The 15,111-nt window shown below is 40.1% G+C and overlaps 1 protein-coding gene across 1 annotated transcript in view; it reads left to right on the plus strand.

The window, feature by feature from the left end:
* The window catches only part of KIF26A (kinesin family member 26A), a 132,408-nt gene extending 117,711 nt beyond the window's left edge, over positions 1 to 14,697 (plus strand). The window contains exons 8-16 of the mRNA XM_073349797.1: positions 239 to 501; positions 741 to 924; positions 1,242 to 1,401; positions 3,788 to 3,950; positions 4,563 to 7,950; positions 12,183 to 12,373; positions 12,850 to 12,870; positions 13,239 to 13,389; positions 14,016 to 14,697. Coding sequence (XP_073205898.1) covers positions 239 to 501; positions 741 to 924; positions 1,242 to 1,401; positions 3,788 to 3,950; positions 4,563 to 7,950; positions 12,183 to 12,373; positions 12,850 to 12,870; positions 13,239 to 13,389; positions 14,016 to 14,194 — 4,700 coding nt within the window. The 3' untranslated portion in view covers positions 14,195 to 14,697. The remainder of the gene's footprint in view (positions 1 to 238; positions 502 to 740; positions 925 to 1,241; positions 1,402 to 3,787; positions 3,951 to 4,562; positions 7,951 to 12,182; positions 12,374 to 12,849; positions 12,871 to 13,238; positions 13,390 to 14,015) is intronic.
* The last annotated feature ends 414 nt before the right edge of the window (positions 14,698 to 15,111 follow it).

Below are 15,111 nucleotides of genomic sequence, written 5' to 3' on the forward strand. Positions count from 1 at the left end.
ATCAAAAGATCAGAGATACTTTAAAAATTAATTTGCTTTGGGTTTGAGTTACAAAAATGGCAAAATTAATTGAATAAATACTAACTGATTAATAATTAAATACATACAAATCATTTTTGCATTTGTTAGCCCAAGCTATCTGTACAGCACATGGCATATAATGTAAATTGGGAGCTGCATAAGAAGAAACTGTTTTATTCTTGAAAGATAAGTTTTTATATTTTCCTTTCCTTTCCAGGTAAATCTTATACCATGATTGGCAAAGATAACTCCACACAAAGCCTTGGTATTATCCCCTGTGCAATTTCTTGGCTCTTCAAGTTAATCAATGAACGCAAAGAAAAAACTGGGACTCGTTTCTCTATTAGAGTATCTGCTGTGGAGATCAGTGGCAAAGATGAAAACCTTAAGGATTTGTTAGCTGAAGTAGCCACTGGCAGCCTTCAGGATGGTCAGTCTCCAGGGGTTTATTTGAGAGAGGATCCGATATGTGGAACCCAGGTATAATGGCTATCGCAACATAGGCTTTTCAGCCTGACTTTCCTCTGTTTTTTATTTCCTTTTATCTGACAATGATGATGACAATTTTTAAGATGGTAAATTTTTTTATTGTCTTTAATATATAATCCCCACTCCCATGGTGTACATATTTGTTTCTCTTATCGCCCTAGAGACTTAGTATGATCAGCAAAAAACATTCCCCCCTGCCTTAATTAGCCATTTTCTTGTTTATATTCAAGCTTCAAAACCAAAGTGAGCTTAGGGCCCCGACAGCAGAGAAAGCTGCCTTTTTCCTTGATGCTGCAATTGCTGCCAGAAGTACCAGTAAACCTGAGTGTGATGAAGAAGACAGGAGGAATTCACATATGCTCTTCACTCTTCACATTTACCAGTATCGCATGGAGAAGAGTGGCAAAGGAGGAAGTAAGATCAGTCACTCCAAATTTGATGTATTTATTTAGTTTGAAATAAATATTTTTACATTTAGATTAAAAATAATATGCAGTATACTAAAAAAAGAACCCAACCAAGCCCCCCAAGCAGTCGAGAATGGACAAACCTTGGTAGATGTGGCTAATATCTTCTTTGTTCAATTCACATGTTGCCCCATTAATATTTAATTCAGGCATTACCCCACACTGCATTCATTATTTCTGTCATTTGAATAAATTCTGCATAGCTAATCTGCTGTGAGTCCTTTTGCTCAGGTGAATGTGTGTATAAACGTTGTTTTGTTTTAGTGTCCGGAGGACGGAGCCGTTTGCATCTGATTGATCTAGGAAGCTGTGAAAAAGTGCTGAGCAAGAGCCGAGATGGGGGAGGTTCCCTGTGCCTGTCTCTGTCTGCCCTGGGCAATGTAATTTTGGCCTTAATTAATGGTGCTAAACATGTACCATACAAGTAAGTAAATTACTGTGTACATTGCCTTAAATATAGCTTGCAAAAAAATTATATCAAGGGCCTGCTAATCTATTGCACTGTCAATGGAAGTTTTGCCAGTCACATATATGACAACATATATCTGGCCTCCAGTACAGTTTTTATGACATTTATGTTCATGTAATGTATGATAAACCCTGGGTGGGATGATTAGTTGGTGATTAGGTCCTGCTTTGTGCAGGGGGTTGGACTAGATGACCTCCTGAGATCTTGCAACCCTGATATTCTATGATTCTATGATTTTAGAGTCCCATAATGTGGTGGTGGTATGCACAGCGGTCTGAAAAATCATATGCATTGTGGCATATACCTAAGTTGGATGAAGGGAGCTTGTCCACTTTGAAAAAATTGCAGAAATGTTTTTCTTTTTTTGTGAAATGTTGAAACTTTGAAAAATTTTGGCCAGCTTGTTGAAAACCAGGGGACATTTTATTTCCCTGTTGTTGTTTTTTTTTCAAATTTAGAGGTGGTCTTGAAATATCGAGAAACATCAACCAGCTTTACTGTGCATGTAACAGAGTGGTGAGGATCGTATCAGTAGTGCTATAAATAATATGCCCTGTTCAGCAGGTTGCACATATGTATGTTTCCAATAAAAACTGTGCATTTAAATACATTCAGGACCATATTCTGTTCCTGTGTGGAAAAGGGAATGGTAACTTGACAAAAGTGAGCATCGATGTGTGCTTTATAGAGTGTGCTTGGCGGTACTGTCATGGTGAGGGAATACATTCACATCTGCAGGGGGCCCAGTCTAAAGAGGACATCCCTGCCACAGACATCACTGGTAGAATTTGGCCTTTCGTACCAGAGTTTAATTGTTGCTTGCTATGATGAGTTGTAAGTTAGTGCCTCATTTATTTCTCATGTCATTTCACATATTTATCCAGTGTGGAATATGGAGCAGGTGCTCTTTCATTTTGTATTAGGTGAAAGCAGGTGTTTTCCTTAGGCCAGTTGCCAGCTGAGCGAATGGACTAGAATAGTGAATGGCCAGAGCCTCAGGACCAAGCCCTTTGCCACCAAGCCCAGCTCAGTGAGCAAAGGCGTAAAGATGACTCCCTGACACAGGCCACTGGGTGCTGTGCCAGTTCTGAGGAGCAACTTGTAGCAGCCTCAGGAGTGTTCTAAGTTGTGCCAGTTGCATACAGCCCCTAAGTAGCTTTTCTGGCAGCTGTGGCATTCCAGAGCATGATGACTCCTCAGCTGCACTGGCTATGGCTGAAGACCACGTTGGCCGTACACCATCTAATGATTCCCCAAGGGAAATCCTCGGACAGCCAGTTAAGCTAATTTCCCACCGGATTTGTGCTGCCAGAGCAGAGTGGGCAGAATGGAAGCCAGGATCTGGCCCTAAATCTGCACCTAAGCCACATAGAAGAACTATAGCAAATGTCATAAGTACTTCAGTGTATGAGCATTGTGATATAGCTGTATCCACCCAAAAAGACGTGCACGTTATGGTATATGCGAGCTTGTAGCCACATCCATAGCCACAGATCGGGCTATAAAGCATGGATGAGTGTTTGAGTAATCAGACTTTTCAAATAGGTGGGCATTTAAGGCATCTCTTTTCTCCCTTTGAATAGTGGAACATTCAGTGCACTGCTGCATCAGGCAGTGCAACGTCCAATGGATGGCTGTATTGTCACTTACTAAGGGGAAGCTTTGTGGAATTCTTTCTTCTCAATGCTACAAGGTGTGGATCTGGTGTATGGGCTCCCTCCTCTGTGAAGACAAGGAGGACAGGGAGATTTCTTTGCACCATGCTCCTGGTCAGAATGTCCAGGTCATGGTCTCTCTTTTAAAATGGCAGAGGAAAAATTAGGTGGGGCAGGGCTTAAACGTATCTTTGATGCCTAATAATATATTTGTTAGGGTATTCTTGGCTGTGTCTGTTCAGCCATATAAAGTTATTTTATTCCTTGTTACACGAACTGTTCATCTGTAGGTCATGTAGGTTAGGTAACATGGTGATGGTGCATTCAAAGTACCAGAGATTAGCTCTAACGAGATAAAAGATAGTACTTGTAAGCTGTTTGGGTAATACTAAGTATCATGATGAACTGCCAGTAAAGTGAATAGTTCTTGGATTTGCCCAAATTAACAAAGAATTTACACCTCTAAAAATATGCAGGTAGAGGAATAAATTTGTTATCTCTGTGTGTGTGTATATATGCTTAGACATGTTTTAAATATGTACAGATCATGTATATTTCAGATCTACCTATACCATACATACATGTACACTATAAAAATGAAACCATAATACTTGGTATTTTAGAAGAGTCTGCAAAAGGAACTAGAATTCTTTTAAACCATCTTAGTATTATTATTTATTACATAGGGACAACAAGTTGACTATGTTGCTGAGAGAATCATTTGGGAACATCAACTGTAGAACAACCATGATTGCTCATATTTCTGACTCCCCAGCAAATTATGCAGAAACTCTCATGACAATTCAGCTTGCATCACGAATCCACCGAATGAGAAAGAAGAAATCCAAGGTTGGTGTACAAGCAAGCTGCAATTAATTTAATTGAAAATTTATTCTCTGAACCCCTTGGTGGGGGAATATGGGACTTCTAAACAATGAGAACTAATACAAAATGCATCAAAGCTTGGTAGAGAAATTGACAAACGTGTTGGCCCAAAGCTGTTGTTATTCCACTTGATTATTAGTCCTGAAACATTTGTGTTTTAATTTTATGCAAGGCACGTTTTCACACACACACACACACACACACATTCCTTTGATTTTATGTGGGATTATTGCAAAAATTCCTTTGATTATTATATGGGGCTATTGCTAAAGGTTCAATTTGTTTTAATCAAAAAACAATAAGGAAAGAATGTAAGATGCTAAGATTGAAAGACAACATAATATTTTGATGTTATGAAACTTATCTGTGGTAAACCTATTAATATAATAATCATATCATGTTTAAAATGTATATAGATAAGTTTTGTTATTTAACTTCATATTGTAAAGGTTTCCACTAGACACAATTGTGGTTGATGGTGAAAGCAAAGCAGAGTACATAATGAGCCCAAGATTTCCTCTCTTATTATAAATACATTTAATATTAATAAAGATTTTCTTTTTTTATAATTAACAGTATGCATCCAGCTCATCTGGAGGAGAAAGTTCATGTGAAGAAGGCCATGTACGAAGACCACCTCACTTGAGACCCTTTCACCCAAGAACTGTAGCACTTGACCCTGATCTTCCTGCACTGAGTATTTCTAGTGATCCTGATTATTCCTCCAGCAGTGAACAATCTTGTGACACCGTCATCTATGTTGGTCCAAACGGTGCAGCTTTGTCTGACAGGGAACTAACAGATAATGAAGGGCCTCCAGAGTTTGTTCCCATAATTCCTTCCCTTAACAAAAAGAGAAGCAAGGACAACTTTGCTATTGCTAGAAGTTCTGACAAGGACCATTTTAAGTGCAACACTTTTGCTGAATTGCAAGAAAGGTTAGAATTCATTGATGGAAGTGAGGAACCTATAAAGTTTGCTTGTGGAGAAACACCTGTTGCATCAAATTGTAGTCCTGTGACAGTGATAGAAAATGTGCAGTCTAAACTGATAAATGAAAAACCATCTTCTCCATCTGGAGCGTATAAAAAATCTGTTCCACAGGAAACAATGTCTCCAAAAAAAGGACATAATCTTCATTTCCAGGCTGCTGTTCAAAGGGGTGGCAGCTGTCATGAAAAGAACGCCCCTCACATCAAAGCGGAACATTCCAAACTGCAAACCAAAGCTGAAGGCAAAAAACTGGGCTCAGCCTCGGATGGCGAGAGAGAGAAAGAGACAATCACAGATTCGCTGAAATCATCGAAATATAACCCTACTAGGAGTCAAGAGCAGAGTAAGGCCACAGCTGAACCTGTAGTGAAAGAGAAGTTCTCATATGTGAAGCGACCTTTACCAAGCCCTGCGCCCCCACCTCCACAACAGAGAGATCAGACCCTCAAGTCCAAAGAAGCATGTTCAGAGTTGGACAATAGCAGTGCAATCCGGACTCCTCCTGTGGGAATGAGTAAGCAAATGACTAGCAAACCTGAGCACAACTTGGTAGGAAGCACATTTCTAGTTGGCAGTAACACCCAGAATCAATCTGGCGCTATCGAGGTACATAGTTTCCACTCAGCGTTCAAAGGTAAATGTTTTGACCGGGATATACTGACCACCACAGTGACTTTGCAGCAGCCTGTGGAGCTGAATGGAGAGGACGAGCTTGTTTTTACAGTGGTAGAGGAACTATCCATCAGTGGAATTTTAGATAATGGAAGGCCTGCCAGTATCATTAGCTTTAACAGCGACTGCTCCCTTCAGGCTCTTGCATCAGGTTCCAGGCCCGTTAGTATTATTAGCAGTATAAATGATGAGTTTGATGCTTATACCTCACAGGCAAGCTCTACTGGTGTAAATATTGATATTGTTTTGCCCTTTGCTGAGGATCCGTTTTCCAGCAGCAGACGTTCCTCCATCAGTTCTTGGCTTAGTGAAGTTAGCATTTGTACAATTGAAAGTGACGGAGCCCAGTCCAGTGACAGTTTTGTTGCCCAGTCCTCTTACAGCTGTAATAAGTCCAAGGAACCTCTTAATCTGGATTTGCCCAATGTAGCCACCCCATTGAAAAGCTCCCTGAATGACAGTGGATTTTGTTTCTCAGAGCTGGAAACTGAGAGTATAAGTTCTAGCAAAATGTCTTCAGGCATCAACAAAATCCCCCAAAACTCTGAATTAACCAAAGCATCTCAGATGAAAAGTGCTTTTTGTGTAGCTGATCAGCCCCTAAAAGTTAAATCTAGCAATTCTCGAGGTACACCGGTGATAGAAACAATACATTCTAGTCTTCCTAGGAAAACAAAAACTACCTCATCTCCGACTCACAATGATGCCACTGTAAGCTACAGGGAACAGCAGAATCCACACGCTATTTTTGAAGATCCCTGGCTGGTGCGCATGGATAGTCACTTGGAAGCAAAAGCTGCAGAATCTCTGCTGTCTCCAAAATCTCACACATTTGGTACTGATAAGCAGCCAACAAAAGCTGCCCAATACTTCAGCAGTGCAGCCAAGCCAACTAAGTCTCAGACTATGCTTGCATGCTCCCAGAGGGTTGTAGATGGTTGTGAAATGGCTTGCAAATCTTCCAGTGAAGCCACTAAAAAATCTGAAGCAGCAATGAAAATGCCACAGCTTAAGAGAGGAGCCACTACGCTGGGTGTGATGCCAGTAGCACACAGTAATAGTGCTCCATCAGAAGGTGTGAGCAGGGGAAGTTCTGAAGCTGCCTTTCCTGTTGGCAGCCTGAAAACATCCTTGGGAAAGAAGACTCTGCCACAAAAGTCAAGCATGCTACCTAGGCCAAATGGGACCATACCTCCAACACCTCCTGTACGTAAATCAAGCCTAGAGCAGAAAAATGTGGTGGTCGCAAATAGTGGAGGCAAAGCTGCAGGCCTAGACTGTCCTAGAGTTGTAACAGCAAAAGCTGAGGAAGAGGCAGAATTGCGATCAAAAGCTGGATCTTGGGTTAGTGAAAGTACTAGCAGTAAAACAAGCCTCAAGGGAGACCATTCTTTGCCTAAAATGACTTCAAGTTTAAAGACTAAGGCATCTAAAAGTGAAGGTGTTCATCGATATGAGAGTCACATGTCTCTGGAAAGGTGTGATAGTCTGACATCGGTTGGATCCAAAGCAAACACAACTAGGGAAAATGGCAACGCTAGCATCAACAATGGTAGAACGGGACGATCGGTCCCACGGCTGGGAGTTCCCCCTGTAGCTTCTACTGTGACTTCACCACCATCACATACTGCACCTTTACCCTGTAAAAACAGCCAGGCAAAAAGTACCACTAACCAGAAGGCTCAAGCAGGTGGAAACAAAAACCGCAGCCTTTCTACAAATGGGTCAAAGTCGCTTAGCTCCTCTGTAAAATCACTGACTCAGTCTATTGGAAAAAGCTCTAGCATTCCTCCAAGTGGGAAAACAATCCCTCGATCTGTGCAGGGCGTCAACAACAAACCTGGCAGAGGAACTATTATGGGGACAAAGCAAGCAATTAGGGCAGCCAACAGTCGGGTTAATGAGCTGGTATCTGGCAGTTCTGTTAAAATGGGGCATTTCAGAGGCTCCACAGACTCTGATAGCGGGAATGACAGTGGTATTAATCTCAGCGATGAAAAATCACAAATTCCAGTGTTGCCATCTCCTTACAGCAAGATAACTGCGCCCCGGAGGCCTCAGCGGTATAGCAGTGGGCACGGCAGTGATAATAGCAGTGTTTTAAGTGGAGAACTGCCACCAGCAATGGGAAGGACAGCTCTTTTTTACCACAGTGGTGGCAGCAGTGGCTATGAAAGCATGATTCGTGATAGCGAAGCAACAGGCAGTGCCTCTTCCGCACATGACTCAATGAGTGAAAGCGGAATGTCATCACCAGGACGCATGAGGAGTTTGAAGTCCCCTAAGAAAAGATCGACAGGTAAAAAATTAACACGACTCAGGCTTGCGTTTTCAGCCATCTTAGAAATTCATTGATATTCTTCTCATATTTTAGGATGTTGAGTTTTTATTGTGCTTCTTAAGTAAACTGGTAGGTCACTTAGTTTGAATTTAGATGCCTAGCCACGTTAAAGATATACATATGGATAAAAGATGCACTAAATTGTAGATGAATGCTGTTAATTCGTTACAAAATTATAGGCTCTGTAGTTTTTAAAGCAAGTTTTAAAGCTAAATTATGAAAGAGATAGAAGCCTGAGGCCTGGTCTACACTGCAGGGGGTGGGTGGGGGAGGGATCAATCTAAGCAATGCAACTTCAACTACGTGAATAACATAGCTGAAGTCGATGTACTTAGATTGACTTACCATGGTGTCTTCACTGTGGTAGGTAGACTGTTGCCACTCCCGTCGACTCTGTCTGCGCCTCCCGCGGCAGTGGAGTACAAGAGTCGATGGGAGAGTGCTCGGGGGTTGATTTATCGCATCTAGTCTAGACTTGATAAATTGAACCCCACTGGATCAATCGCTGCCCGCCGATCTGGTGGGTAGGATAGATAGACCCTAAGTAGTGTAACTGTTTTTGTTCAGAGAGGTGTGACTTCCATTCACTTACGTTTGTCCTAAATCTTCTAAGTCCACCACAAAACCAGAGTGATTGGCTGCTTAACAAGGGCTAAATTCCGCCACCTTTATTGACCTTCAGTGGCATTTACTTGTTGGCTTCATTGATGCTGCTTGTGTGGGTAAGTGGTACTGAATGAGAGTAACGGCTTCAGAATCAGGGTTCTAATGTCCAAGTTTTGGAAATAGTTTTTACTATTCCAGCCAGAAATACCATGTTCGTTATTGGGGATTCACTGCAATTCATGCAATGATAGCTCCTGACTGAAAGGCTGCTCCTGCAACCTTTAACTTCTAGTAGCACTATGTGTGGGAGTAGGGTAAGAACTACTCCTCTGAGCATGGGCTTGCTGAATCTGACACGTCAATTGGAAAGGTGTAATTATTGCAGTCTCTGTAGGTGCACATGATGCTTGTGCCAGCACAACTAAACGAGTTAAACTGATGTATATGTTATTGTGCTTTCTGGTCAAAGCAACTGAGTTGCTTTGATAGGCAATAAATCAGTTCAGAGACCTTGTGCAACACTTGCAGCAGTTCTTTTTTCATAGCACATGAAGCTCTCCTACAAATCAATATTAACAGCTGTGTAAAGTTGCACACGTATTGAGAAGGCATTACTCACTGATGGATTTGTATTTGTTTTTGCCCCAGGAAATGCTTAGAAGGTCTTTAAAAATGACAAATTATTTCTTTTTCAGCTGAAATTGTCTTCGTTGGTAAATTATACCTTACTTTTTGAATGCTTCATACTCTGACACACTAATATATTTTATACATGAAGTGGAACTTCATAGGACTTTTATTCAATATTGGACAAACAGGAAATGTTTGATAGACCCATTATTGGCCTAAGTATTCAATAGGAAATGTTAGCCATGTTCCTGGGGTAACTTAATACTAACCTGTCAAAGTGGATTTGAGACTTGCTTCTGCTGGATTTTAGCTCTTAGGAAAGCAGTGCTAGAGAAACTCATCCTGGGAACTGATCCTAGTCCCATCAAAGCCAATGGAAGCCTAATCCTTAATCCTGCAACCCCTTCTGTGTAAGTAGTCCCCTATGTCCATATGGAGCTCCAATGACTTCACATTGGGACCACTAGGTACCATGAAGTTCATCTGCTTGTATGCGATTGACTGCATCTGTTTATTGACTTCAGAGGGCTTCCAGCTGCCAGAAGGCAGTTGCAGGATTGGGATTTTAGTTCATGGGGAGGATCAGGCCTGACACAGTCAGATTGAATAACTTGAAGTTGTGGAAAGGATACCCTGTTGATTACATACCCAAAATAGACTAAATTGATGTGGCCCAGCTGCCTGGAGGTCCCATATTTGCCAGGATTCATTTATTAAGAATATTTATACCAGGTAACTCCTTAAGCACATACAGCAAATATCTCACTTTCAATGAGGCCTGGTGAGCTTTCACCTCTTTATTGACCATTCGTAAAGTTTATAAAGTAACTGACCTGATCTCATGGCACTTGACTCCCATGTAGGAGACCCAGGTTTGGAGATGGCCTCAGTCATACTCTTCTAAGCAGCAGTGAAATGTTGCCCTCTTGATGCACTCAGCTGCAGTCAGAAGAAGAGAGGCAATAATTATAAGATGCCATACCTCTGGTTTTCTCCCATGAGACTCCAGACACTGAGGATAATTTTACTTCACTTCTCCCTCAAAGATTCCGTCCTGCGATGGGAAAATTTTGGAAGCAACTCCTTTCAAGGAGTGCAGTGTTCCTCTGAATCTCCATTAAAAGGGAGTCACTAGAGGGAATGTACATTTCTCCCACTGAGCTCTGAATCAGCAAGCATGAAGCTGCTCACACTCCCCATCACAAAGCGACAAAGAGCACAAGCAGTAATATCACTCTTACACTTCAACTTGTTTTTGTGTCATTGGCTCCAGTGATCTGGGGATCAGTGCCACTGGCTTCGGTTTTGCCTGAACATGGCTTGTACACTTGTTGGTTAATGACAGATGCATCACTAAGAACTAGTCTCTCAAAAAGTAGAGGGTGACACATGACTGAAAAAAATGTCTGCATCAATGCGCTCAGCTTTGTATGGGCAAATACCAGCACATGTCTGGATGCCCATTTTTTTATGGGTACAAGACAGTCTCTGCCTTGTGAAATTTTTGCCCTGATGCATCTTGGTAACAGTAAAAAGAACAGGAGGACTTGTGGCACCTTAGACCATAAGCTTTCGTGGGCTACAGCCCACTTTATCGGATGCATAGAATGGAACATATAGTAAGAAGATATACAGATAAGTTGGAAGTTGCCATATAAACTGTGAGAGGCTAATTAGTTAAGATGAGCTATTATCAGCAGGAGAAAAAAACTTTTGTAGTGATAATCAAGATGATCCATTTAGACAGCTGACAAGAAGGTGGGAGGATTCTTAGATTGGGGGGAATCTTAGATTCCCTAATGACAGGTTTCAGAGTAGCAGCCGTGTTAGTCTGTATTTGCAAAAAGAAAAGGAGTACTAGTGGCACCTTAGAGACTAACCAATTAAGTATCCTCACACCTTCTTGTCAACTGTCTAAATGGGCCATCTTGATTATCACTACAAAAGTTTTTTTCTCCTGCGGATAATAGCTCATCTTAACTAATTAGCCTCTCATAGTTTGCATGGCAACTTCCAACTTATCTGTATGCATATATATATCTTCTTACTGGGTAACAGTGTTGTTCTTAAATCTGGGAGACCCTTGTTAAGTAGCAAGTGAATTTCCTGGTTCCCTGGCCTTTGCAGCTCTGTTGCATTGTGGAAGTGATGTGCTTGGACACGAAAGAGGAGAATTACGGTTGTAGCATAGCTAGTTGCTGCCCTAAGTGCCAGAAGCCTTCAACTTCCACTGAAATAATCCCACATCATTTTGCAGCTTGGATGCTGAGTTTAGAGGAGGCCATGTGCCAGTCCAGTTGGCCAACAGGCTGTTGTTACGGTAGAAGAAAAAGGGGGGTTGGTTATGCAATGGGGTGGAGTGAGGGTGGTTCTGTAGAATGAAGTGGAAACCTCATCTGAACAAGTCTTGCTTAGAATTAACCTAGGCATAGAACAAATAGCCTGTCAGAATCATCAAACGTTATCAGCCTCGTCACATTACCTAGTTGACTACTTTTGCCAGAGTGAAGAAATGAATGAGATCATACTTACTCACAAAAAAGAAAGGTACTCACTCATGAAAGTGGGCAGACAAAATTTAGGAAGGCTGGCATAAGGAACTGATGCTTAGATGGCCCTTGGGAGAACTACTACTGCTGTTTACCACCACTAAACAAACAAGGACCGTGCCAAAGCCCATCAAAACAGTAAGGCCCAGATCCTTAAAGCTATTTAGATGCCTAACTCCCATTGATTTCAGATTGCAGTTAGGTCCCTAATAACTTCAAAGATCTGGCCTAACTGCCTTACATTATTAAAAGAAAAGGATTAAAAAAAAGCATTTCCCCCAAAGTATCCTGAAAACCTATATATTTTCTTTGTTTTGTCATATTTTGCAATACACTAGTACTCCTAGGTTTTGGATGCATAATGTCCCATGTGATGCAAAATACTTTAAAAAAAATTTATTTAAGGTCTCCAGCGTCGTAGACTGATTCCTGCTCCATTGCCTGATGCTACATCCTTAGGAAGAAAGCCCAGTGTCACTGGCCAGTGGGTTGATCTACCACCTTTGCCAGGCACTTTAAAAGAGCCATTTGAAATTAAAGTTTATGAGATTGATGATGTGGAACGATTACAGCGACACAGACAAGAGGAAACTGAGGTCAGTACATATTTTACAACAACTCCAGACAACTTAAATTACAATATACAGGCAGAATCACTGCTTGAATGCTAGTTTGGCATGCAGGAAATTGATTGCAATTAAAGCACTATAATTATTAATTTTACAATTCATATGTTGGGGTGCCCTTAACGTAGAAAATGAAAATAATTACTGTCTACAATTAATTGTGTTCAACATGACTGATGGCATGAACGGAGAACACCAATGAATACATTATGAGAAGACTTTATAATCTTAGCCTGCCTGATGAAACTTTACAGCCTCTCTCTACTACAGGGTCATTAACTCTTTATGTAAATGACATAAAGTATCCTGGTTAGAATTCTATTAAATCAGGGATATTGAGAGTTTAATTTACTTGTAATTGGAAAACAATTCAGTTAATTCTATTTTGGAGACCAGAGTTCTGTATTCTTCTGATGCCTTTTTTCCCCCCATTTTTTCCAAAATAGCCTTTCCAGGATGTTGAAAAGGTAAGAATGCTTTTATATAACTACAAATTCCTATGTCTTAATGTTCTTAAAGAGTTCAGAGTTTCATTTAACATGATTAGACTGTGTTTATTATTTGCAGTAGTAGAGAAAATAATTTCTTTACAAACAGTAGCAATTTCAGAGTATATTAGAGATGTATGTTAATTTAGAAAAGTGCAATAAATGCTTAACTGATTGTGGCATGCTGTTCCTGTAGATTAGAATCCATTCATGCACATTTCAAGTGAAGAGAAAAAAAACGCTGTTAAATGTTACAATGTAATGAGGTGGGTAGGATTTGGGTGGTGCTGACAAAGGCCAGGCCAGGCCAGACAGATTCATGAAGTGGCCTTTCTGTGCCTTTAAAGGGTCTGATGTATTTCAATACCAAGCTGAAGATTTTAGAAAGGCGCCATCAGCAGATTAGAGAAGTGAAGGCAAAACATGAATGTCTGAAGGAAGAGTTGGAAGAGACAAAGTGCAGATTGATGATGGATCCAAATAAGTGGAAAGAAGAGTGTAAGTATTTCGCCAAAGTCACTGTGAAGTCCAGATTCAGCAAGAAACTTTTGCACATGCTTAACTTTAAGTAACGAGTAACTTTAACTTATTTAACTTTAAGCATGTGCTTAAATTGCTAGCTGAATTGGGGCCTTAAAGAACTTTGCACAGCAATGAAGTTTGGTGTGGTATGGGATTGCTTTGCAATACTGGGGTACTGTAAGTAGAATTCAGAAACTAGCAAAACTATAAGAAGACTGAAATAATAATAATAATAATTAATAATAAATACTTTATATAGTGCTTTATAGCCACAGAGGTATTTTACACCAGGAATAAGTATTATTGCCCTCATTTTGCAGATGGGAAACTGAGGTGTTGAAATCAGAGCCTTATTCCAGCAAAGCACTTAAACAGATGCTTACATTTTTTGCTAGATTGGAGCCTAGGGCTGGAATTCTGACTCAAGTGAAGCTAATGGCAAAACTCACTTGAGCTGAATGGGGACAGGATTTTACCCTAGGACTTTGTTTCTTATGTGGTGATACCAGTAACTGTTGACGGAAGATGGTAAATTCTGCATCTGAAATCATTTTTTATTGTAGACGGTTTCTCATATAAACATTTTGGTTTTTCGCAAACAGTTGAGGTGGACCCTCACCTTGATCAGGAGTCTCAGGAGTATCTGGAGGCACTGGAACAAGTGACAGAGGAACTAGAGCAGTGTGTTAATCTGTGCAAGTCACATGTCATGATAGTGACCTGTTTTGATATTGGGATGATATCCGATCTGCAAGATGGAGTTCGAGAAGTGGAAGTTTGAAGGTGGTTTTTCAAGGGACTTTAGGAAGTGGAGCCAAACTGTCCAAAACGAAGAAGAAAAAGGATTAGGAAGTGAAAGCGGAAATGTGAAGACTTAAAGCCACGATGAATGTTGTAGAGACTGATACAGATGAGGAATTGGAATGTTTATAAATCATTATGGTGCCTCTACGTGACCTGAACTGTACAAGGATAAAAATAGAAATAAACATTGTTTCTAACAGAGAAAAGCAGAAAAATCTAGTACAAACCAAGACTTTAAAAAACAAACAGAAAACAATGAAAGTGCCTTTAAAATTCATTTGATTTTCATTTTGTATTTGGTGCTAGAATTAAAGCCAGCAAACCTAAGCAGACCACAAAATGTATTCCTATGAAATATTTTATACTGTATAGTGTATTTATGACTATATGTAAAAAAAAACAACATTGTAGCACAAGCAATAAGTAAATTATGTTTTCATACCTGAACTTGCCTTCTTGTTTAATAGAAAAGCTGTTTTATGTAGCAGAACTAAAATTGTATTATAATTGTTTTCTTGGTTAGGATTCAAGATATTTTTATGAACAGTTATCTATTGAAGAAGTGTATTATGGAATTTCAAGATGATTGTTTTATGTTCTGTTTTTGTATTATTCCTTTTTCAGGTCAAAATAAATGTTTGTGTTCCATTTATATATAAATATATATATAACTGCTTAACTACTTCCTTGGTTACTAACCTCTGTTTTCATGGATCCGATCTTTTTAGAGTTGTTAACCGAACTCGAGGAAGTCTAGAAGGGCATTGTGGTTTGTTTTTCTCTGACTACAGGAACTGAGAATTATGTTTATTACCAAAACCATAAAACAAACAAGCAAAAAAAAAAAAGTTAGTTTTTGTAAATTTTAAGTTAGGTCCATATTTTTATATAGTT

Source organism: Lepidochelys kempii, chromosome 6, assembly GCF_965140265.1.
Source record: "Lepidochelys kempii isolate rLepKem1 chromosome 6, rLepKem1.hap2, whole genome shotgun sequence".
Lineage (NCBI taxonomy): Eukaryota > Metazoa > Chordata > Testudines > Cheloniidae > Lepidochelys > Lepidochelys kempii.